We start from the raw sequence: 26,566 nt of genomic DNA on the forward strand, positions 1-26,566 counted from the left end.
TCCCGTTGCGGAGCACAGGCTCTGGACGCGCAGGCTCAGCAGCCATGGCTCACGGGCCCAGCCGCTCCGCGGCATGTGGGATCTTCCCGGACGGGGGCACGAACCTGTGTCCCCTGCATCGGCAGGCGGACTCTCAACCACTGCGCCACCAGGGAAGCCCTTAAACAGACATCTTTATGTCACAGCTTTTCAAAGTCTCTAATTTAATAATATGTTTTATGATTATCTTAACAGTGCAGTTTATGATATGCAGCCTTTTCAAAAATTAATTGATTCTAGATTCACTTCCTTTTTTCCCTCAGAGAGTCTGATGTGATTATTGTACTACTTTCTACTTTGAGAAAGTAACTGTAGACTTCATCATTGGAGATTTTAGAAGTAACTATGATAACATTGCCATGATTCACAAATTTCACTGTAAAAGAAAAAAGATAATGCTATAAGAAAAAACACATAAGTAAAATGCTGTAATGATGAAGTTGAGCTGGCTATATGATTTTTAAAAACTACATATTTTCTAGTTTTACCCATTTAAATTCTAAAAGTAATATTACCCCATGAGCAATCAGCACTTTAGTGACCAGGTAATGTACACTACATCCATTCCCCACTAAAAAGAACCAGGAATCATTGGAGAAATGGGTCTTTCCAGATCTTGGGCAGGGAAGGTACAAAGTAAGTCTGGAAAATTTTGTGCAAAAAAGCAAGGAAGCTGTCAAAGATTAATGGGGTCATGTCAAAAAATTTTAGGCCAAATCTAGAAAGAGTTCCCTGTATCAAAGTTGTGAAAATCTGAGCTTCTAATACAAATGATTTTAATTGATGGAGATACATTGATTCTAAGAAAACTGATTAATAATATAAAAACACTTAAAAGGGAGGAAACCAAAAACATTTATTATTACCATGTGAGGCAGCTATTAAACCAAGTTCATAAATATTTGTTATTAGAGAAAAAGAATTAGGCATGTGACCTGCCTTTCCACAAAAACTGTATTTCAAGATAGCCAAATAGTTTGACTTTACAGAAGAATATCAGCTAATAAAGGCAAAATAAATGGTAAAATTAGAAAATCACCATCTTACAATTTTTAGTAAAACTAGTGACTTAGGCAGGAAATATCAATTATTATTAAAACTAGTAGGTAAAATGTTAATGGATATAATTTGTGCTTATCACCACTATTTCTGCTTTTCCTCTGTCAAGACGCATAGTGGTAAAGCCTTTCCCTGTCTCCTTGAAGTTAGACATAGCCATGTGATTAGCTTTAGCCAATGATAAATGAATAGCAGCAAGATGGGCAGAAATATTTAAGAGCTACAACATTCTTGTCAATTGCACTCTTTCCCGACCTTGGTGATTGTAACAAGTGCAACTGATATGGAGATGTAAATCTGAGTTGTCATACAGTGAAAGTTGCAGGCTTTGAATAAATAAGATTTTTTTTTTTTTTGGTCATTTTAAGCCACTGAGATTTTGGAATTCATTGTTACTGCAATGTAGCCTAGTCTTTCAGGACTATTAAAATGGGGAACTGAACATTTGATTGTGCTAAAGTAACTTCACAGATATGATTTTCTGGTAACAAGGGAAAATATAACTGTATAATAGAGAGATCAGATTATTACCTTCATCATCAGTGATCAATCTTGGAATTACTGATGATGTGGCAACCAGGTAAAATGTGTCTCTGATGGAATGCACTACAATGTGTATATCATCTATGCTGCAGTCTAGCCAAATGGGCTTAATATTAATGTATAATCAGGCCTTTAACTTCCAGTTTACAGGATATGAGAGGACAGAAGAATGTGCTAAATGACACTACAAATCCAGAAGATAAACTAATAATCTGGACATTCACCAGATCAGTGTTATTAAAAAAAAACAAAAAGGACAACTCTACGTAAAGACGCTTAATCCACTTCAATGTGTAGTCCCAAATTGAATCCAGGTTTAGACAAGCTAGCTGTAGAATGTACATGGAAGATAATTAGGGATATTTGAATATGAAATAGATATTAGATAACATTGGAGGATTGTTAGTAATTCTGGTAGGTACGACATTATTTTGAGTACTTAGGAACATGTCCTTGTATTTTAAATATTAACTCTGAAGTATTTAGAAATGAAGTCACTTACTTTTATATATATCAACATATTAAAAATGTCTTTAAAATGTGTTAATATAAGTTTGACACTTGGTGACATAAGCATCATTTTAAAGATTCTGAACATAAAAATATGAAATGAACTTAAGCAAAGTTAAAAAAGGCAAAAACAAAAAATTAAATAGCTAATTTATATCTGTGTTTATAATTACATGTAAATTAGTTTTAAGCTAGACTTCTAGTTAAAAGTTCTACAAATTTAACAAATATTTGTTACTTTATAGTGGATTCTCTTTCTCCACAACCTTCTATTTTCTTCATTTAATCTTTGTCAGACCATTGAACCAATTACTACTCAGAGGAGTTAGCTTTACTGTCTGATGCTGTTTACTGCCAAATGAAAATCGATAGAATCACCCATCATTGGTTGGTTTTGGAACACTGCTCGTACCGTCTTGGGAACTTTCTTCCTTTTACCAATAATATGATGCATCATGAAGTGCTATTTATCAGCTGACTCTCATCCTTCAGTCTAATTCCCACCAACATTACTCCTGCTCTCTGGTTTCCAGTGTCATAGCCTCTCTTCATTTCCTAGAATAAGCTGCACTCCCACTTTCCTCCAAGACTTTAGTCATATAGGTTTCTCTGCCTGACTCTTTTTCTTCTCCCTATTTAACTAGGTAATTCTTGCAGACACCTTAGGTCAAAAACTCAAAAATTACTTTTCTAGAAAAAATTTCCCAGGTATCCCAGACTAGATCAGGACTTCCCATAGCCCTACTTATATTCTAATAGTACTCTATGCTTTCTCTCAGACTCTTAGTATAGTGTATATTTAGACCTATATTTTTATGATCTCTATCTCCCATAGACTCTCAGCAGCATGAGGACAGCAATCATTCCTTTTTTGTTTACTGCTGTATCCTTTGCAACTATCCTAGCACTGTTTTGTGTTTTGTATTTAATAAAGATTTGTGTAATGGCTTTTAAAAAAGATTTCTGCAATTTTTTATTTTTTTTTTATTTGGCATAAAAAGCATCATGATACAGTAAAACACTGAGCAAACACAGTTTCTTATTTCATTCATTGTTATACCTCTGGAAATATAGAGATGCTGAATCTGCATTTTTAAAAGAATAAATGGGGTTGGAGCTTTGACTGAAACCTATTTCAGCTACATACTTGTTGCAATCTTGATCTTCACGTCTATGAGTTGTATAAATTCTAGGAAATGAATTATTTAAAGGATGACTTTTAGTTCAGCACTAAAAATCTTTAAAACTAAGATATTCAATTATTTACCTTGCTATTGTCATTACTACATTTGATGCTAGTAATATAATAACCTTCTGAGAACAATCAACAATATTGGACCAGGCAATTATTTATTTGACAAGTATGTACTACCTTTAATTCCAATTGATATCCCAGCAAAGCATTTGTATTTAGAATATAACAAGCTAATTTCTTACATTTATGTGGAAGAACAAAGGGCAAGAATAGTCAAGATATTCTTACAGAAGAATTAAGTAGGGACCATGAAATATAAGACAGAAAGTCTTATTTTAAAGGCATAAGACTAAGACAGTATTGTGTTTGTAACCAGATGGACAAATAGACTGTGGAATATAATTGAGAAACAAACCTATACAAATATTGAAACTTGATATATAAGAGTTTTATTTTATATCATTAGGGAAGGTTGCAATTCTCAATAAATTAGGTTGAAAATGGAAATTGTGACCCTAACTATTGATAAATCACCACAATCATTATCATCATCATAGTAGATTAAATATTTAAATGTTAAACAAAAAATTACAAAGATTTATAAGGTAGCATAAGAATATTTTCTCATGGTAGAGAAGAATTTCTTAAGACCCTAAAAACACTAAACTTAAAGGAAGAGATTGCTAAACTAGATTACATTGAAACACAGAACTGTTCATCATAAAGAACAAAAAGTGGAAATAAGAGTCAAAATCAAGGAGAAAATATTTGCAACACATGTAACTGACAACAAACTTATGGCCAAGATATATAAGTATCTCCTATGAATCAATAAAAAGACAAACAATACAAATTAAAAGGAGAAGAAAAGGCAATGATTGTAACAAACACTTAGAAAACATACTTACAAACATCCAGACAACTGAAATAGCCAATACACATATGTAAAGGTGCTCAACTTCTTGGCAATCAGAGAAAGGAATATAATTTAAACCAAAGTTAGGCAACACTCACATATATCAGATTAGCAAAAATAAAGAAAAAAGCAAATTTGTTAGAAGACTCTATTAAAGAGCATGGTCGCACATGACTTCAAGAACTGAGACAACCTGAGTCCACTTAGCTATCAGCACTGAAAACTAAGGCCACCTGTATCAACATAACTGTTCCAAGAGATTCTTGCTTAGGTAGACAAGGCTTTAGGCTAATAAACAACTTTACTGTTTGATTCAAGCAATTTCTATGAACCAATATATGCAGACAAAGAGCTTGCTCTTATATGCAAACACCTCTGCTCTCTGGACGATATGTTGTTCACTTAGACAAACAGTTTATTTATCAAATAATTTTCCCATCACTGTGTCCACCGATCAATCCTAAGCTATTGCAATGATTTTTTCCATTAACAATTATTTCTTTGAATTAAAGCCCTCAGCTGAGAACTCAAGCCCAGACACTCACATCTTCTATAAATATTTTCCCCAGGATACCCCTCTTACTAAGATTCACTCAAGGTGGTGTCCTCCCTTTGTAAAATTAGTGTAATAAACTTTGCTTCATCAGTAGATTATTCTGGTAGTCTCTGGGGGATTTGCCAGTCAACTGTTCTAACAAGTTAGCATTATCAAATAAAGGTAAAAATATTTATTCCCTATGTGCCAGTAATTCCATTACTGGGTGTATATGCTAGAGAAAATCATACAAGGAGACATGTACAAAAATGTTAATAGTTGTTGGAAACAACCCAAATTCCCATCAACAGTAGAGCACTACATAAACAAATTTGGTGTATTTATGCAACGGAAAGTTTTACAGTAATAAAAATAAACTACTGTGCCACCTATGAATGTGAATGATGAACAGGGAAATCAGCCTCTCTTCATTATCAATCAAAATTTCTGTTACTATTCTAAAACTTAAAACCCAGGTAATACATATCTTTCATGCTTATTCCTCAAAATCAAACACATCTTTGTTCTTCTGAAATAATACTGAAACTCTTCTCTTTTTGGATACGTATATGGATTGCCTACCAAAGATGTACATTGCCTGGTTTGTTCTTCTCTTGGTTTCAAAACATATATTTGAATCCCTTCTCATATGTATATCTGATGTTCCATATTGTTACTGTCTCTGCCTTCAAAACATATACTTGAATCACTTTTCAAATGCACATTAGCAGCCATTTGACATTGTTTACTTTTTTTATTGAAGTATAGTTGATTTAAAATATTATAAGTTACAAGTGTACAATATAATGATTCAAAAAATTTAAAGGTTTTACTCCAGATATCGGCTTACTTTTGAGTAGAGCTGCTCTCCATTTTGATGATTGGCAAAAAGGTGCCCATAAAGGTTGAGGGTGGTGGCTACCTTAGATACATTTATGTACAAAAGAAGACCTGAAAAACCGGTTTGAGATGCCTGGTGGTCAATCTCCTTTATTTCTATTTGCCTGCAGGTCTTGAGTAACCAGTAAAAGCATTATGTCAAATTCTGTGGTTTTATGCCCACAACAGTAAATCTCATAGAGCAAAGAATCAAATCACAAAAGCATATTCTGTAATTCTGCTTTTAGAAATGTTTTAAAATGGGTAAATCTAAACAATACATTGTTTAAGGATGCATATAGAGGAGATGAAACTATAAAGAAGTATAATCAAAGGATTCTCAAAAAAAAACATGCACAATGGTTCAAGTGAACCACTCTCCTAGAAAGATTGAAAAGGGACACCTAGGAAGAGACTGGCATTATTCTATTTCTTAACCAGGATGGCTGGTGGTTATGTGGGGGTTTACTTTTTTTTTTTTTTAATTTTTATTTATTTATTTATTTATTTATGGCTGTGTCGGCTCTTCGTTTCTGTGCGAGGGCTTTTCTCTAGTTGCAGCAAGTGGGGGCCACTCCTCATCGTGGTGCGCGGGCCTCTCACTATTGTGGCCTCTCTTGTTGTGGAGCACAGGCTCCAGATGCGTAGGCTCAGAAATTGTGGCTCACGGGGCTAGCCGCTCCGCAGCATGTGGGATCCTCCCAGACCAGGGCTCGAACCCGTGTCCCCTGCATTGTCAGGCAGACTCTCAACCACTGCGCCACCAGGGAAGCCCGGGGTTTACTTTTTGATCATCCTCTAAGATGTACATATGATGAATACTCTCTTTTGTGCATATATTTTACAATGAAAAAATAAAAATTAACTTTTGTTTCATTTCATTCTAATGGCATGTATTGGTAACCAGTAATCTGGCATTTGAAAAAAGAAGTGTATTAATGCTTAACTTGGACTTACTGTGAGAATATATATTTTTATATTTTCTCAAGCAACTTAATTTACAATAAATTTTAATCTACAAAATAGCTGTAAGTAGAGAGTTTTAGCTTGGGAGGAGAGTGCTTATGTCAGGTGTGGAATCAGAATGTATATCTATATACTTTGAGAAATAAAAATGAAACTGGTAAGGAAGTGACCTGTTACCTTTGTCCATCTTTCACATGAAATATCACTAAGTCACTGTTGGTGTGGATGGGAAAACTTGTACAGAGAGAAAGCAATCACATTGTTTTAGTTTATTCCCCTGCTATGCTGCAAATTGCTTTTTAGTCATTCATTCAACAAATAATTAAACAGACCTGGAGATAAAGCAGGAAACAAAACAAGCCTAGTCCCTGCTCCTAGGGAACTACATTCTAATGGAGGGAAAACAAAAAGTTATAATGGTTAAACTAGGGAGGGAAGGAAAAAGAGAAAGGAACAAAGAATTGTAAGTCAGACAAAGAAAGGGCTTTGAAGAAAAAGCTGGGTGAGAAGATAGGGATGAGGGAGGGTGCTCTTTTATATAGTACTTGGGAAAGGCCTCAGAGACAAAGCAACATTTAAATGGAGAATTGAAGGAAGCATACGAGTGAGCCACATCGATACTCAAGAGGAGAGTCTTCCAGACAAAGGCAGCCCTGAAGAAGGCACATGCCTGCTATGTTTGAAGAATAGTAGAGTCCAGTGGAGCTGGAGCAGAACTAGGAGAGGAAGTCAGAAAAGTTTTGGGTTTAAATTTTTGACCAATGAGGGTTAAATGCTTTCCCCACACTTTCATATGACTTTTCTGTCAGTGGCATGGAATAAGAAAACAGTTGCCTATTAAAATGGCTAACTGGATGCATCTATGTGTTGGCTCTCTCTCTGTTCCTGCTTAAGCGTCTTTTAACGCACTGTCAAAGCTCCTTACACATCCCTTATCATAACACTAATTAAATCATATTGTAGTGTTTTTCTGGTTGTCTATATTTCCCGTTAGATTTAAATTCTGTGATAACAAAAACCATATATATATACACATACACACACACATACTCAAACACACATCTTATTGAACACTGCATTATCATTACAGCAAAGTATGCATACACACTTATTCAACACTGAATGCATGAGAGGATGAATCTATTCTTCAAATGAATTATAGGTAAGATATTGAATACTATTATGAATAGAGAAACTGTTTCTATTTGTTGTAGCTATTTATGAAGAAAGCATTGAAAAGTGAAATGATGATGCTCTCTGGAAATTTGAATCAACCATGTGTGGTCTATTCACATCTCATCAAGTTACTCAGTCTCTCTGACACTCAGATTTCTTCCCTATACAATGAGAATAATATTTACGGTACACTGAATGAAGAAGAGAAGAATGAGAAGCCTGTCTACTCCATAAACTTATTATGAGAATACATGTATAATGAACAATAATAGTCTTATTCTCATTTGAAGTTTTAACATGAGAGGGATAAAGCAACACTGAATGGTTGCATTGCTTCACAATTAAGAGTGCTGATAAATTAATATAATTAGCATTTTCTCTCATCCTTATGTTGCTTTTCCACATAATTTGCAGTCTGTCACTTTTTAAATAATAATATATTAATCATTTTTTATTGTGCATCTATGGGTAATCTACATGAAAAATGATTCCTACTAGTTGACTGAAAGAAGAAATGTCACCTAGAGAGGTTCAATAAAGCCCGTATTGTTCCAAAAACCTATAACTTTCTTTCCTTGTTTTAAAATGCTTTCATTATTTCCCCAAGTCATCTGACATAAAAATGACATTTTTTTCTATTCTGAAATAACTCTGCTTTCTAAGATTCTCATCAGTCGCTTGTTTATACATTTATTTGGTTCAATGTTCACAGTCATTTAGTGTAGTCATTCTGGCATATCCATCTGCCTTCATACCCTCCTTCCACTGGGTTATCACTAGTCTGGATTAGCCAAAATTATTAATCAAAGCAGATATGATCATAATTACTTGGTCTTCCTTAGTCTCATTCTTCCAAAGCAGGAGTTTTTAAACATCCACTGTGAGCCTCAGAAAATGTTCATATTCAAGATCTTAAATAGAGAGGACTTAAAAATACCCAAGAAGTGAATTTTTTTTTAAAAAAACAAAGATAAATTATGCATGGAGAAAACAATTCAGTTTATCAACAACAAAAAATGGTCTCCATTCTTTCTGTGTTTAAAAAAATAGATCACTTTTTTAAGAGTAGTACTCTTGCAAAAACTGATGTGAGCAAAAGCCAGTTTGATGACTTACGTCAGTTTGAACAGGTGAAGGAGTCTACAGGCCCAAGCGTTTTGAGAGAGAAGCTCCACACAGGGCTTAATTCTCTTACTTAACTGTGACCCCCAACTCCCAATGCATTAGTGCAGACATGATGTTTTACGATATAGCTGAAATAGGGGGTAGAGTACCTGCTAATGAATAGATCTTCAGAGAAAAAGAGATTCTAGTTATTTAATCAAACCTTTAACAAGTCACTAATATGACTGATTAGTGAAAGCCACTAGGTTAGGTTAGATGTTATGGTACATTCAAAAATGGGCCAGGGGCTTCCCTGGTGGCGCAGTGGTTGGGAGTCCGCCTGCCGATGCAGGGAGCACGGGTTCGTGCCCCGGTCTGGGAAGATCCCACATGCCGCGGAGCGGCTGGGCCCGTGAGCCATGGCCGCTGAGCCTGCGCGTCCGGAGCCTGTGCTCCGCAACGGGAGAGGCCACAACAGTGAGAGGCCCGCGTACCGCAGGAAAAAAACAAAACAAAACAAAAATGGGCCAGAAGGGATAAATTGCATTTTAGAAATTGTAATCTATTAGTGAAAATAAGATAAATGCACAAACAACTGTAACTCACTACAAAACTGCCTATATGTTAGAGATTGACATGGTGAATATTTTATCATATTTTCAGTTAGGGGGTTTGTTTTGATGGACTCCTTAGAAAAATAACTGAATGCCACATATATGCCTAGGTTCTCATTCTTGTTAAATTTCTCCAAATAATATACTTTTATTAATCTGTCTAGGTTTCTTGAAAATACTTACATAATTTATTGTAAAGTAAAATATTTTGAATGTAATTATAAAAGTAGCTATATACAAAACTCATGCACTTGGATCTCTAAGAGTACTTAGAGAATCTCTATCTCTGTAATTCATGTTGCCAATTGAGAGAATACAGCCATCTCGTGGCAACCCGTAAAACTTTAGACACAAGGTCCTGAGGCACAGTGACCACATTTCCAAAAACAAATTGGAGCCAAACAACTTGATTTTATAATTAACTCATTGAAATCAGGAAAATCTCCCGAAAGTGGCAGCTTGATTGTCCCTAGGAGGGCTCTGAAGGATATGAATAAAATAACTGTGAACCATTTAATTAAGAGTATCTAAATCTTTTATCTGGCTCTTTGCTGAGGAAGTAAGCAGGGTAAGAAAAGGTGAAAAGAAATCACAAATTCCATCTTTCCTTTTCATTGCTCTGGGAATTAGGTACTTGGATCATATAAATGTCTTTATAGCATATAAATTGGGTGGCACTTAGGAGTTGTGATTAATATTTTGTTAATAAATTTCTTGTATTTAGATCAAATTTCTCATTATTTGAGATAATAATGAAACTTACACTAATTATACAAATGCTTTGTTCATTCATGTATTTTACAAACTTTTTTTTTTACATTTGCCTTGTGTTCTGAAGTTGTCTAATACACTTTACCATCTTCTCAATGTCACTGTTTATTCCAATGTCCCACATTTTTCTTATACTCTTCCTCCATCCTTTACATACTAAACTTGTTGTTAATACAGGCTAATCAAATGACAATTAATGTAATATCTCCATAGGCGCTTAAATATGCATCTCTAATATTTTAATCCTTAAGTCTATAAAATGCATTGTTACTAATATTTCAAGCACTTAGTAAAAAATGTATACTTAACTGCTAAATTGAATGTCAGTATCTTTGCTTTGGCCAAAAATGACAAGGAGAAATTTTAGGCTTTACAGAGACTCTTGTAGACTATTGCTGAAACAAGAATTCTACAGTTTTATTCAGTAGGCTGATCACTGATAGCCATGCCTTATATCAAATACAAACATCTCTTAGACTGAGACATGAGAAATCAAATCGGGAAATGAATAAATGCCAACAGCTAAAATGAACAACCCCTAGAGTGTATAGTATCTCAGTATCTGTATGCTTATTTTATTTCATTGGCAATCTGGAGTATTTGCTGAAATCTGGATCAATGTTGAACTGGAGAAATAGTGATAACTGTAAATGAATTAATTACCACTTGTTTAGTAAACAAAATCTTTTAAACATGAAGTTCTTGGGTCAGCAATAAAATGAAACACAGAAATACCCTGCTGTACACAGAGGCATACATTCAGATGTTTCTAACATTGACAAGAATATCACCCCTTAAGGGGCAGGAAGGGATTCTATCTTGAAATAGTTATTAGTGCCTCATCTTTTGAATATAAGTTACCATCCAAAAAATTAGTTGCTTTTGGTTACTTTAATTAGTCCATAGGCTTACAGAGGTCCTCACAGTGGGGCTTCTTAAATCAGTGATTCCTTGACGTTTCTAAGGGTCAATCACCTCCTTAAAAGTAGAAGGTCATAACTGATGAGTATTTTAGGATACAGGTTGGCCAATAGGTTTATCTCATATGTCAAATCCAGTGAATTCATACTGGCTGTCTAAAGTGATATATTAAGAATAACGCTGAGTTTCAGCGTAAATATGATGATTACCTTTGGATGTCTACCAAGGGGGCAGAAAAAGAGATTTGCTTCATGAATACAGCAAGTTTTCTTACTCTTTTAAGTCCATTTAATACTTCATAAGATGCAGTGAAACTGGGAGGAAATGCAGTAACCAAACTCATTTTGTGAATACTTCCCATCTATATTTCACTCTTTTCTTTTTCCCATCGCCTGTTCCCTTTCAGGTGGTTACAATGACTAGACATACCAGAGTAATAGCAACCTGTAAACAGAAATGCTTCCACTGCTTAGCACTGATTTTGCCTTTTCCAAAATACTGATTCTTACTCATTTGTAGACAAAAACATTGTTGCAACTGGTAGCAGATTTAGTGGTTGTCTCTGAAACACTATTGCTACTCTAATTTATACTGTTTTGCTGCTGCCACATATTGTGAATGGGATTGACTCCAGTTCCAAGGGAAAGAATGACGTCTAAACTAATCAGGGTAACTTTAACCCCTTTTCCATGGTGATCAGTTTATGTAAACCTGGTGTAATCCAGTCAGCATAGTTATTACCCTATTCACAAGAAATGATTCAAAATAAGCATAAGATCAATTCAGAATATGATTTTGTTTTTTTTTTTTTTTGGTTGCTGGGGCTTTCTAGCATCATTGCTGTCCTGAGAAAAGAGATCCTCTCCTGCTTTGACAGAATTATGTACAGGTATGATTCCAGAAACAGCTGTCAGCATTTTTGTACCATGGAGGAATTCCACTAGTAAAAAGTCCAGCAGAGAGAAAGGCAGAGCTGAAAGGATAACAGATAAGTAGATCTGTGTTTGAGCTCCTCGTGAAGCATGAATCTCCTAGACATTTCACTTGCATGAGAAAAATAGAATTCCTTTATTTTTATTAAACATTTGCACATGGGTCTTTACTAATAGCAAACAAAATTGTTCTGATATGTACCTTTTTCAGTTTTGAAGGAAATGTCTTTAAAATGGATTACCCTCTCTCCTGTTTTCTTGAAAGTCAGTAACTATACAGATCACGATTCTTTTTCTTAATGACTCAGGAACATAATTATGATCGTTCATTATTATTTTATTTTAGAATGCAGAAATATTACTATTTGAACCTTCACTAAGTGATTCAAGGCCACTGTAATTTCAAATGTAATGAAGTCCTAAACCTTGATTTTGTAAAATTTAATTGACATATTAATAAATAAAACCTAATTGAGTCAAAGTAAATATTGTTTTCCTATCATAATGCCTTTCAAACAAAAATTTGTTGATTTCTTCAAATCTAATTCTTGCTCAGTTTCTGAAATTCAATTCAATGTCATAAAAATATTCATATTTTTGGAATACATTCATTCTATCCTAAAATACCAATTATTGTGAACTCTTCAAGAGAGACACTGGATAATCAAATGATGACTATATTGGATGCTAAAAAAAATGGCAATTTTGAATATTTTCTATATCACACCAACAGCAGAATTTACAGGTCCAAAGATTATTTTAAAAAATACAGTACACATTCATTCTTCCCTGGAAAAGAAGGTATACGTACATACATACATATATTGATATAATTCAGTGCTTTCCAAGAAATAAAACTGAGAGCAACTAGCACTGAAAGACCGTATCGTTGATCAGTTAATACCACATTGTGTGTGTGCGCGCGTGTGTGCGTGCACATGCACGCGTGAGGGGATCTTTTATTATTGTCACCCATGGGGTCAGTGGGTACTTCCCAGGACATTTAAGTATCATGATCAAAGTTCATTATAACAGACTCCAATAGACTGCTCAGTGTCTTCTGGTTTGTTGTGTTATATTAGATATTTTTTTAGTAAGTGTTTATTGCCTGGGGATTTTAATTATTTTTATTATACAGAGGCTTTGTTTCAACAGTACGTGTTGGAAGGACATTTGACCTGCCTACCTAGAGCTAATCTGTTATCCATTGACTACCCTGCCCTTTGCCTCTGTACTTCTACAGAACTTTGAGAATGATGTTATCTGAGAATGGTATGAAAAGGCAAAGCCTCTCTCGTTCAAAGTGAGAAAAAAATGCAGAAATCAACATTCAAATTCACTTTCTACTTATGAATAGATCTCTGAAATAAGAAGGACTTGTATTTAGCGCATACAAAATTCAGTTATCATCAAAAAAAGTTACTTTATGAGGCTACTGCTTCTTGAATTCGATATAAAAACTTCCTGAAGTAGGCTGTCTTTAAAAGACTGTCATATTATTTACAGGTGATCACAGAGCTTCTTATTCTGATTTATATTACTATTATAATTATATTCTGTTATAAACACATGCCAAAATCAGTTTTTACATATATATATAAAAGAAAAATATATGTTCAGAAAATAACAGTTTTTCTACTTATTCCTATCTTAATATACAATAATAACTCCTTTAATATGTTATAGCAGAATATCTACTTTGATGAATAACTTCTCTTTAAAAAGGGAGTCAAATTTTGACAAGCTTATATTGTGTGATAATTTGCTTTTGAGTAATAAAAACAAAAAAGAGAAACTGATAGTATAAGGCATGCCTTTAGAAGCTATAATATTTGTGCAGTATAATGAAACACCATAAACCAAACCTCTCTAGGCAAGAAGAAATATAATCAGCGCACTCTCCAATTTTAGTAAATGAAGATATTGAGTTTAATTATACATTTATAAAGAAAATACACACCTGTAATATTTCCCTTTCAAAGCATAAGAGGTTGGTTTTAATATCCTATCATCCCCCTTGAGTAGCTCCAACCAAAATTCTTTATTACAAAGTACAGTCTCTGCATTGAAAATACATATTTGAGATGTTTTCTGGTTTAGCTCATGTCATGAACACATAGAGTGTAGATCTCTATGGAGACATTTTGTATCTAGTAACAATAATTTGATATAGCAGAAAAAATTTCCAAAGTGTTTTTAAAAATAAAAACAAAAGCTTTAAATCCGCAGCTTCAGAATAACCTCAAATGTACACATAAACAGGATTAAAGAATATCATTTTGCTTGCTTTACTAAGTAGAATACAATATTCTCATATTTTATCCAAACAATACATCAACATTAGAGATACTTGGAAGACAATCAGATTTGCTCATTCAGATTAGAAATCATAGCCAGGTTTTCTAAGCATTTAAAGAACTGCACCAGAAATTCTATTAGCTCATGAACACAACATGCCTTTGAAATTCAGGAAAAAGAGTAAAAGAGTAAAAGATATTTGGTCTCATCCCTTTCCTCTTACTTCATACAAGGCAACTGAGCTACATTTTTAAACTATAGCTGAGAATGACATCTCAAAAGAAGTAAAATCATTCTGTATTTTAGTCTGCCTCTCCATTCTGGAGTTATGAGTAGGTTCTTTTAAGTTTTCAGTTACCATGCTATAAGAATCTTAATATAACAACTGGTACAAACATGTTTTAATAGTGACATTCAGAGATAACTGCAGATTCATATTTCACAAGTCATGTTTTTAAAATAATATATTAGCAGAATATGACTCCATTAATTAAAGTGATGCTGGTTAATCATTTCTAAATGAAGATTGACAGCCAAATGCAATTAATATTAACTGAAATGGTTAAAAGTTACAATTATTTAAATGTTTTTCATCACTGAGGACACCACCATTAGCCTTTGTCCGCACCACTGCAAAACTGAGTTAAAACTTGTACCTATAAGTAAGGGCAAATACAACTATATTGATAGAATATAAACTATGTGAGAATTATTAGCCTTGATTTCTAGGCTATACACAAATGCTGCCTTACTCTGCAATGTAATCTTGAGTCTGATACTTTCTCCATATATATAATGGAAATAAATATTATATTATTCCTACTGCTTTCTCTTTGCGATATTGTAATGTCCAAATAATTTTAGTAAAAGGTCTCTATTTTGACATTATGTAAGAAAAAAAAGAAATGTATATCCATTTAAGAATATTTTTAAAACCATATACTAATAAAAATACTAATATTGCATATCCTATACTAATTAAAAATAAAGGAACCATTTTTTTATAAGGTGGGAAAAACAATGAAAGGACTAATAAACTGATATTTCTGGAGGAAGCTCACAAGCAGAATTAGGTCATTTGCTGGTTTCCATGGTACCACATGTATAAAGTATTTTTTGTTTTACTGGATGTACAATTCATACTCAGAGGTTTTAAAATATAATATTGAGCATTTGGGGTTCCAGAGGAAAAGTACTATTAATTCAATAATACAGTACCTTTTCTCTGCCACCCCAAATGCTCTATATTCACATTTGATTTTAACGTTCTTTCCTTCTAAACATAGCTGCATTTATTTATTGAATGTCTATTATGGCAAACTTTTAGCAAGAAAATGATAATAAAATATATTAAATCCCAAAACACATAAAATAAATACAGGACATTACATCATAGACAAGTAGATCAGAGAAAGGGCTACCAAGCTAGGTGAAGCTATTTATGGAAAATAGAAGAGAACTGAGGAGCAGGCATAAATGAAGAGAAAAACAATTTTGAATTTCCAAATACTTGCTTCAAAAGTTATAGTAAATGAGCAGTTGATTGGGTGAATATAATTTTTTCCAATTAAAAAAAAATGTGGTAAAACACACATAACTTAAAATTTACCATCTAAACTACTTTTAAGTGTACAGTTCAGTGATATTAAATACATTCATAATGTATAATCATCACCACTATCCATCTCCATATCTGTTTCCACCTTTTAAAGCTGAAACTCTATACCCATTAAAGAGTCAACTCCCCACTCTCTTCTCCCCCTCACTCCTGGCAACCACCATTCTGCTTTCTGTCTCTGTGATTATGACTTATCCTAGGAATCTCATGTAAGTGGAATCATATAGTATTTTTCTTTTGGTGACTGGCTTATTTCACTTAGCATAGTGTCCTCAAGGTTTATCCATGTTATAGCAAATGTCAGAGTTTCCTATCTTTTAGAGGTTGAATCATATTCTGTTGTATGTACACACCACATTTTGCTTATCCATTCATCCATCTATGGACACTTGGGTGGTCTCCACATTTTAGCTGTTGTGAATAATGCTACTATCAATATGGGTGTACAAATATCTCTTCAAGATGCCACTTTCAATTCTTTGGGGTATATACCCAGAAGTGGAATTGGTGGATCATGTGGTAACTCTATTTTTAATTTTTTGAGGAACTGCCATGTTGTTTTCCACAGCAGCACTACTATTTTATATTCCCACCAACAGTTCATGAGGGTTCCAATTTCTCCAAATCCTCACCAATACTTGTTATTTTCTGCTTTGTTTTATCTTTTGATATTAGCCATCCTAATGGGTGCAAGGTGGTGTGTGGATACGCTTTTGAACATTTCTCCTTCTTAGAATAGCATCATCCTGTAGATTTAATGAAACACTCTACCCTGGACTGTTTGTCCTCTCCATTTTTCTTTTTGTCCTCATCATGAATACTGTCAGGGTAACATCATCTCTATCATTAGTGATGACGAAAATGTTCCATAACGTATGCTATTCAGTGCAGTAGTCACTACCCATATGTGATTACTAAGCATGTGCATTGTAGCTAATGAGGTGGAGAAAATGAAATTCTAATTTCATTTAATTAATTTTTAACTTAATTTAAATCCACATGTGACTAGTGGTTATTATATCAGATAAAGCATTTCTAGATCCTACTTCTTCCTGAGCTCTAATCTCATGTACCCAACTGCTTCCTTGACATATCTGCCTAGATGCACTATAGTAAACAAAATTCCACATATCCATCGTCAAACTCATTATCACTTTCTTCAGGCCAGCCCCTAATGTAGTTAATTCAATAATATCAACTTTGTCCAAGATAGAATTATTCAAATGATCCTTTACTATTCATTCTGCTTCATGTTCCATATCCAGGAAATCATATATCCTGTGCATATCCAGTGCTAGAAATATCTCTTAAATCTATCTTCTCTTTTCTAAACTACACATCATCATATCTTACACACTACTACCAACAACCTACTCTTTAAGGAACTCTCAAGGGAAATTCACTGATATTAAGATAAAGTTAAAATTCTTAAATTCCTCAAGCATCACCTCTCTGGTGAATTCTTCAAGTCTCATAGAGGTAAAATCTTCATCCTCTTCCCTCCCATATGTTGCCCATATTACTATCATCTCTTTTAGTATGTTATATTGAAATGAATTGCTTACCTTGGACCCACTCCTGTATGTTAATTGTTTTTTATTTCAAGTGTTTTGCTTCATCCTTGGCTTATAGTAGGCTACTAGAATGCTTAGATATCTAATAACAATTTATGAGCTCAATGCTGATGATTTAGAAATATAATGAGAAAATTCCTAGGTGTAGAAGGAGAAATAAGCCTATTTCAAAACATGAATCCATGATGATTTTATTCATTTATTAAAGGATTAAGCAGCTAAGATTTATATTGGTATTTCATTCATGTTTAGTCTTTGGAAGAATTAGTTTGGTCTCTATGATAATGTAAAAAAACAAATGCTATTTTTTAAGGTAATTTTAAGGTAATTTAAGGTAATTGAAGAAAACGTCTTCAACATCGATGTAAGGTGCAACCCTTCAGCAGCTTTATACTGTACCACCTGACTGTCCCTGAATCCATGATAAATTACACATTTTGGCATCAATATTGAGACTTATTCATTACTTTCTTGGTTTCATGCTTTATATCAAAAAGACAAATGCCAAGATAAATTCAAACTTTGTAAAACATTTATTTTTAAAAAAGGAACTACAGGACAACATTGGAAAACTACTTACTAGGATTCAACTCACAGCTCACATCCCATGTATAAGTGTGGTTTATTTATTTTTAATTTATTTTTAATTCAGAAAAGCACTAATGAAAAATTATTAAATTTTTAATGCTTAGAAATTGTAATTTAATTTGACATAAATTATATTTGTGGTATATAACAAAGGTCTAGAATGCAGTTATTAATTTGGAAAAGACAACAGATTGTATTATATGAACATTTCTATAAGATGTATATTTTTGTATTTAATTAGATAACATTAAATATATGATTGTGTTATAGTGTTGTGTATCAAGTTTAAACTTTTATTGGGAAAATAAGGAATAGTATCTTCAGTATTTCCACTGTTTCTGATTTCTTGAAAATGTTTTAGTATTGATATAATAGCAATAATAACTGTGCGTTATCATTTTACGAAGTGTTCTTCATATTTCATATCATTTTCATAATTGACAGTGACAGAATTTAAACCTATCTATATCTTTCTATTCAAAATCCAGCACTATTTCTATAATATCACACTGCTATGTGGATTATAATAAACATGTGATATACTGTGATAATACCACTATTATCCTTACTGAAACAAAATATTCTAAAGACCTCAACCCTTCACAAATTAAATTTTATACTCCATTTATACACGTTAACTTATCACTATATTCTCAGTATTTAATTAATTAATTTAGTTATATGCTTTCATATCTAAGTTGGTATTTTTTTCCTCTCTTTTCTTTAAAGTAAAAGCTAAATGTAGAAAATTCAAGTAGGGGCCTATTTTGAAGACATTAGCACTAGTATTCTTTAATGTATCAATAATTATACTCAATTATATATATATTGCACTTCCAGAGAAAATGTACACACCATCTTTTCAATCTCAGAGAATCCTAGTGAGAAAATCCATTATGACTGTACCATTTTTTGATGTAGAAAATAAAGTTCTACTAAATAATATAACAAGTTGGGAGTCAAGATAGAACTAAAATCCATATTTCCTAGTTTTGTGCTCTGGTCAACCCCTCTATATTTATACTTTCATTTTGTTGTTGATCAAAGAAAATCTGATTTTAAAACAAAGTATCTATTAAACACTTTTTTTTTTATGGTTCAACAAGTTCCTATATTGGTGAAATAAGACTGAACTTCTGAAGCACAATTTCTTCCCTTGGCCTGAGTCTACAACACTAGTGGTTACCACAGGTAATGTGATGACTGGGGAAACAGTATCAACATTAGGTAAATACATGCCATCATTTAAAAATGTCATAGAACACCTGCTTCTGCACTTTAGATTTTAAGTTTTCATACACATAGAATTCTTTCCACCATCCACTTAATGGGTTAAACATCTGCTTACACGAGAAATATATATGAAAATACATGTAGAAATTGTACCAATATCTGTGCATAAATTTGTGTCTTCTTTCAAATGGCCTCTTATTTTCTGTTTCACACTAAGTACTGATCTCATATTTATGTGTCAGGCCATATTCTATGCTCCCCTACTCCCTCTGATCCATCCATCCTTGCTTCCCAACATTCTCTCAGGAGTTGTAGGATGGCCGAGGCCTCATGTAGCAAGAATCAGTGAGTGTTTATACCTTTAAAATCAAAACCTTAGAATTTTCTCTGGCTAGGAATTTCATGTGCTAGACATTATCTTCTCATTATATACCTGATATCAATATGTTCTCAAACTGCCCCTCCTATAAAAATCCATGAATTTCCTGATCCACAGAGAAAAGCAGAAAAATTGGAGAAAGTATTATTCTTTCATTGCCCTAAAAATCCTATAATGCTTTACTTAAAAATAAGTATATAAACCTAGGCTCTAAGTGTCCATAACATTTGAACAAATATATATATACATACACATACATATAAACACACACACATCCTCATCCAAATGTATATAGATATATATACTCAAATATATATATAGATAGATAGATAGATAGAGATATAGGTATCAGATTTGTATTTCTTTCTCTCTCTCTCTCTCTCTCTCCCCCCCCCCTTTCTTTGCACATCAGGAGTACAGTTAAGATTTCAAATGCTAAGGAGTTATTATTTGGGGGCCACGTCTATTTTACTATATCCAAATAAGAATGAATAATGATCAGAGAATGGATATATTCAAAACTAAATCAAGGAACTAGATTAGACTGGAAAGGAAAGAGCTATAAATGTAGTTTAAGTTCAGAAATCTTGAGCTTAGGAGAATTTTACGTAAAATATGGTCCAAACTCTACTTATTTTAAAAGTTCAGAAAAAAATAAACGTACACTTCTCTTAAACGTGAAGGTAGACCTAAAATTTTAGTTTTTGTATTCTGAGCTCATTCCATTGCCACTCATTGAGTTCAGTTATTTTACCACAATTCCTCTTTCTAAAGCAGAAAAACAGCCTTGTAAAATTTCACTAAGAAGATTTAAGAATGATTCAATCTTTCAACTAAGCATATATAAATATGGATTATTTTAAGTGTACTGAAATGCCAATATTCTGTACAAACTCTATCTCCCAAAGACTGGTTATGACTGGTTAAATCAATTGTTGGTAAATGCAAAAATTCACATAATGTCATATGATCTCAGAACATTAAACTTACTTGCTCCATACTGTAGGATTTAATTTTCTTCATTCTATAAACTCACAGCCAAGTATATACCATAAAAATAGGTATGAGCATCATCGAATAAAAGCAATTATTGTAAATTCAGTCTAACTTTTTCTTTAAGAAAAAGAGCCTTTTTTTTTTAACTGCAACAATAAAGTACCACAAACAACAATGTGGAATCTAAAAAACACAACAAACTAGTGAATATAACAAAAAAGAAGCAGGCTCACAGATATAGAGAACAAACTAGTGGTTACCAGTGGGGAGAGAGGACAGGGAGGAGAAATAAAAGGGCATGGCAGTAAGAGGTACAACTATTATGTATAAAATAAGCTACCAGGATATATTGTACAATACAAGGAATATAGCTTATATTTTATAATAACCGTAAATGGAGTATAACCTTTAAAAATTGTGAATCACTACTGTATACCTGTAATGTACAAAATATTGCACAACTGTACTTCAATTAAAAAATAATTGATTTTTTAATACAAATCATCAGTTATTGGTCTGTATGATCTTGATTGAGTTGCTTATCATCTTTACTCCTTAGTAAAATTGTAGGAGGTACGTGAAATCCTCTCTAGTATATTCTCCAAATGAATATATATATATATATATATTTCTCTTGATTGGTTATTTTCCTTTCCTCCTTCTACTAACAGAAAGAACAAAACTTTCTCAATCTTTTCATGAATGCATTCCTCTCCTACCTTGGTAATGGTCTCGTGAAGTTTGAAAAAAGGATCCATTTCTTCAATTTTTGTTGCACGTTTAGGGAAAAAGCCTTCAGAGAGAAAACTTGGACCCTGTGGAAAACCAGAAAATAAACATTCTAAACTCTTCATTGATTTTGTTTTTCAAGGGCTTATTGGATTTTCTTTAAAGATTCAAAAGGACTCTAAATTGCTGTAAGGTTTCTGTTGATTGTTGGACTTCATTCTGCTGATATAATTAACCAGTCACAAAATATTTATAAATTAAAATGATTAGACTTCTATAACACTTGACATTATCTGTATTTACCAAAGAATGTTTTCTTACTCAGAAGAGATCATTATTTGCTGTTCACCCTTTTATTTTTCAAATGCAGACAGTGTAGAGTAAGATACCTTGACTGCAAAACCCATATCTAAAATCCCTTCTCTATTTTATATATTAAATTTTATGCTTAAAGACTGGTAGAATAGAATGTTTTTAATAAAAAAAAAGTCTAGGCAACAGGGTGCATAATATTTTAAATACTGCAAAACTTACTTCAAAACAATAGTAGGATATGTTTTGAGTAGAATGACCTCATGGCTTTATGTGCTGCCAATAAAGTTGTAACGTTGTATCAGACCCTTAGCGTGAAGATGGTTGAAATGAATCAAGATATTGTAATTAATCATTCTGTACTTGCAGGTGCAGATAAATTTCAGGATGCAAGAAGACACGGGATGCTGATAAGGTAGCTATCTGCTATGGTCTGAATATTTATGCCCCCCCCAATTCATATGCTGAAATCCTAATCTCCAAAGTAACAGTATTAGGAGGTGGGGCCTTAGGGATGTGATTAGGTCATCAGGGCTTTGTTTTCGTAATTGGAATTACTGTCCTATAAAAGAGACCTCACAGAGCTCCCTAGCCCCTTATGTGAGGATACAATAAGAATTCTGCAACCTGGAGGAGGGCTCTCACCTAACCATGCTGGCACCCTGATCTTGGACTTCCAGCCACCAGAACTTGAGAAATAAATTCCTGTTGTTTACAAGCCACTCAGTCTGTGATACTTTGTTATAACAGCTCAAATGGACTAAGACAATACCTAAAACAATGCTCTTATAGTTATCAACACTATAAGTATCCTATGAAACAATTATTATCTACATATAATTTTCATTTGAAAACCTGAAGTAACTAAACTTATTTGTCTTAAAAAATATAAGATTGGGACAGAATATATGTACTTATGCAGGTGATAGATATATAGAAAGAAAGAAAAATAGATGATAGATATATAGATAGGTAAATTTTTCAAAATCTATCATGGGAAAGATAGATTAAATCAAGTCTACACCGACAATGACCACACAGGATAACAAATTTAATTTGAATTCTATTAGAACTATTTATTAGAGTAATCCAACAGCAGAAAAGACTACATTGGGATATATCAATAGTGAGAAAGAAAGTTAGGATGCTGTAGTTGAGACTCAGAAGTCATACACATGAGAAATGAAACCAACATAATTGTAAGTCTTCATATATTAAATAATTCTGTGATCAAGCAGACTCTTAATCCCCTATTTTGAACAATACTATGATTAAAAAAATAAAGTAATTTAGCTGTTTGCTCCAGCATATATGCACTTTTCGATAATAAGACCATGAATCAACCAAATAGCTTACCTATCAAGACTAACGCTTATTTGTCAAAACTTGTTTATGTTCCTCTCCTCATTTTAACCACCAATCTAAAAGTAATTTTAGAAACTGTCCAGTTCCAACCAATATTCCAGTTTTTAAGACCTGCCATAAAACCACACAGCCAAGGCCTAAAATATCATAAATGCCCTTTCCTAATTTCTCCCCATTTTGAGAGACTACTAAGACTCAGTGCTATGGGTTGAATAATTCATATGTGAAATCCTAGCCTTTAGTACCTCAGAATGTGATCTTATTTGGAAATAGGTCACTGCATAAATAACTAAGTTAGAATGAGGTCATACTGGAATAGAGTTGGTCCCTAGTACAATGTGACTGGTGTCCTTATAAAAAGAGGAAATTTAGAGACAAATTTGTACACAGGGAGAAAAGCATTCAAACATGAAGGCACAGATTGGAGCGATGTGTCTACAAGCCAAAGAACTCAAAAGATTGCCTCAAAATCACCAGAAACTGGTCAAGAGGCTTGGAACTGATTCTCTGTCACAGACCTCAGGAAAAACCAACACTGATAACACCTTGGACTGTTAAGACAATACATGTCTGTTGTTTAAGTCACTCAATCTATTGTGCTTTGTTATGGCAGCCCTAGGAAACTAATACACTCAGTCAAGGTGGTATTCTTCTTTACTGAAATAGGTCTAATACACTTAATTTTGTTTATCAACAGAGTTTTGTGGAGGTATTTTGGGCAGTCAACATAGAAACAGGTTAAAATTTGGGTTTTGCCACTTAACAGTTGTGCCATATTAAGCATCTTAATCTCCAGAGGATTAGTTACAGCATCTAAGAAACTTGGAGAATAACATATATTTCACAGAGATGTTGTCAATAGTCCAATCCTGCTACATAGGAGACACTATGTTTAATAACATTGATGATGTTGCTAAAAACAATAAATATCATAATAATGATGGTGAGGGTGGTAATGATGGTGTAGTGATTACGGTATCATGCTGAACTAAAGGAAATCCAAAGACTCTGTGTGATCCTGGGAGAAACAGTGTACAATTTGCATAGAGGTATCTCTGAATTTACTTTAGTGACAGTATGACATGGACAATTTGCCATATTCATTTTCATTTAATAATTAAGCTTGAAGTTCTTAAAAAGTTTGCCCCATGAGTAATTGCAAATAAAGTTGAAATAATTTTATCCGTTTAGTATACTTAGCAAAACAAAACTTCATAAATAGTGCAAAAGTAAACTATCAGCGAGCCTCAAAATGAATGATCCCATAAGAATAGAAGTTGGGAGTTATAATTAGTGAGGTTTTTATTGAACTTTCAATTATTCAAAAACAGAACATATTAAGTTAAATTATCCATATGTGCCTTATTCTCTAATATAATCTCTTTCTGGTTCCTTCACCTATCTCTTTCATCCCATTGTTTGTTTCTAGTGCCTCATTTTTATAAGCATTTAAACAATATGCATTTGACAATTACTGTATGCCAGGTCCTACACTAAATGCAGGATGTTGTCCTTAATCTCATGGAACTTAATCTAATGCGATTTGGACGATAATCTAACATCAATGTGTTTGAAAATATTAAGACACTACCATTCCTTTTCAATATAATAATAATCATTTATGAACAGTTATTTATATATCCTGACATAAAAAATAATGAAAAGATTAAAAAGAATATACGCTTTGTAAAAGATTTTCACTGCTATCAAATTAACTATGATTGATAGCTTGATAATGGCTCCCACCTGCTGATGAACAGAGGCAAGTAAAACACCACTAACCATTTAGAGAGCACTTTCGTTTAGAACAATTCATTGATAGACTGAAATGAAAGAGTAAGTTAAGATATGCAGAACTTAATATTGTATGTATGTCACATGGAGATCATAGTAAGAATATCACAGAAGAAGTGATATTGATAAGAAAAGTCTATCCAGGATCTAGTTTAAAATTCAATGTGTCTCGGGGCTTCCCTGGTGGCGCAGTGGATGAGAGTCCGCCTGCCAATGCAGAGGACTGCGGGTTCGTGCCCCGGTCTGGGAAGATCCCACATGGCGCGGAGCGGCTGGGCCCATGAGCCATGGCCGCTGGGCCTGCACGTCCGGAGCCTGTGCTCCGCAACGGGGGAGGCCACAGCAGTGAGAGGCTCGCGTACCGCAAAAAAAAAAAAAAAAAATTCAGTGTGTCTCCCCAGCCTCTAAACTTACTTGTCCTTTCTGTAACATTTAACAATATTTAGCACACCTTTCTTCTTTCAACTCTTTTTCCTAAAGTCCATGATTTGACTCTGGTGGTTCACCATTTATATATTATTTTCTACCTATAACTGGATTCTCTTTTCCTTTTTTGAGCCTTTATTGTTTCTAGGTGGTCTACCTAATCTTCTCCTTAGGTGGTTTGGTCTACTTTTCTGGCTTCAATGACCAAATTCAGATTGATAATTCCCAAATCTTTCCCTCTGGCTTAGTTCCTGTTTTTAGTTCATCATTTTTTGCCTACAAGAGCTTTCAGACACATTAATTCATGTTGCAAATCATGAGCATGTGTTCCCCCATTGTCACCTTAATTTCTTACCTTGGATAATAGCATAATACCTACATTTTACCCAAATGTGAAATTTTATGTCATTCTTGACTCCCATTTCTTGCAACCTTGGTACCACAGAACTACACTAGCCAATTTCTTTCAAATTCATATGTTTAGACAATTCTCTACAAGTTCTTATTTGTTGCCATAGTCCAGTTACTCATTACTTTCACCCAAACTATGGTCCTTATTGTCTGTAGAGGAAAGTCCAAACTCATTAGTATATTTCACAAACAAGTCCCAACCTATCTTCTTTCACCTTTAAACAAGTCTTTCTTTCCCATAAACTTATTTGCACTATTTTCATATAGCTACTGCTTAAGTCACAGCAGTCTATTCACCAAACCTTGAATTCATCCTTACCTTTGCTATCTCTGTCCCTTTCTGCCATTTCTTCTTCTGCCTGGAATGCTTTTTCTTTATCTGTTTATCAGGCTTCTTTCTATAACTGTTTTCCTCGATCCTCACCAACCCATCAGAATTCATAGTTCTCTTGTCAGTCTTTCCATATCACCTTGTGTTTGCTTTTTACTCACCATTTATTACATTTTTGTTATATTTCTGTTTTTATCACTATACCATGAGCTTTTTAAGACTTGAGACTCTTTTCTTATTAAATTAGTCTAAGACTGCCAGACAACCTTGAGTAAGTCATTAATCTCTCAAGCTTAGTATCATCCTCCATAAAGCTGAAATGTAAATATACTTGCCCTTCTAACACCAGAGA

The 26,566-nt window shown here is 33.5% G+C and overlaps 1 protein-coding gene across 3 annotated transcripts in view; it reads right to left on the minus strand.

The window, feature by feature from the left end:
• Nucleotides 1-26,566, minus strand: part of NAALADL2 (N-acetylated alpha-linked acidic dipeptidase like 2) — a 1,451,411-nt gene that overhangs the window by 188,798 nt on the left and 1,236,047 nt on the right. For all 3 annotated transcript variants that reach the window (XM_082839043.1, XM_082839042.1, XM_082839044.1), the window contains one exon: nt 21,566-21,661. In XM_082839043.1, the coding sequence (XP_082695169.1) occupies nt 21,566-21,661 (96 nt within the window). The remainder of the gene's footprint in view (nt 1-21,565; nt 21,662-26,566) is intronic.

Source organism: Leucopleurus acutus, assembly GCF_964270905.1.
Source record: "Leucopleurus acutus genome assembly, chromosome: 5".
NCBI classification, from domain to species: Eukaryota; Metazoa; Chordata; class Mammalia; order Artiodactyla; family Delphinidae; genus Leucopleurus; species Leucopleurus acutus.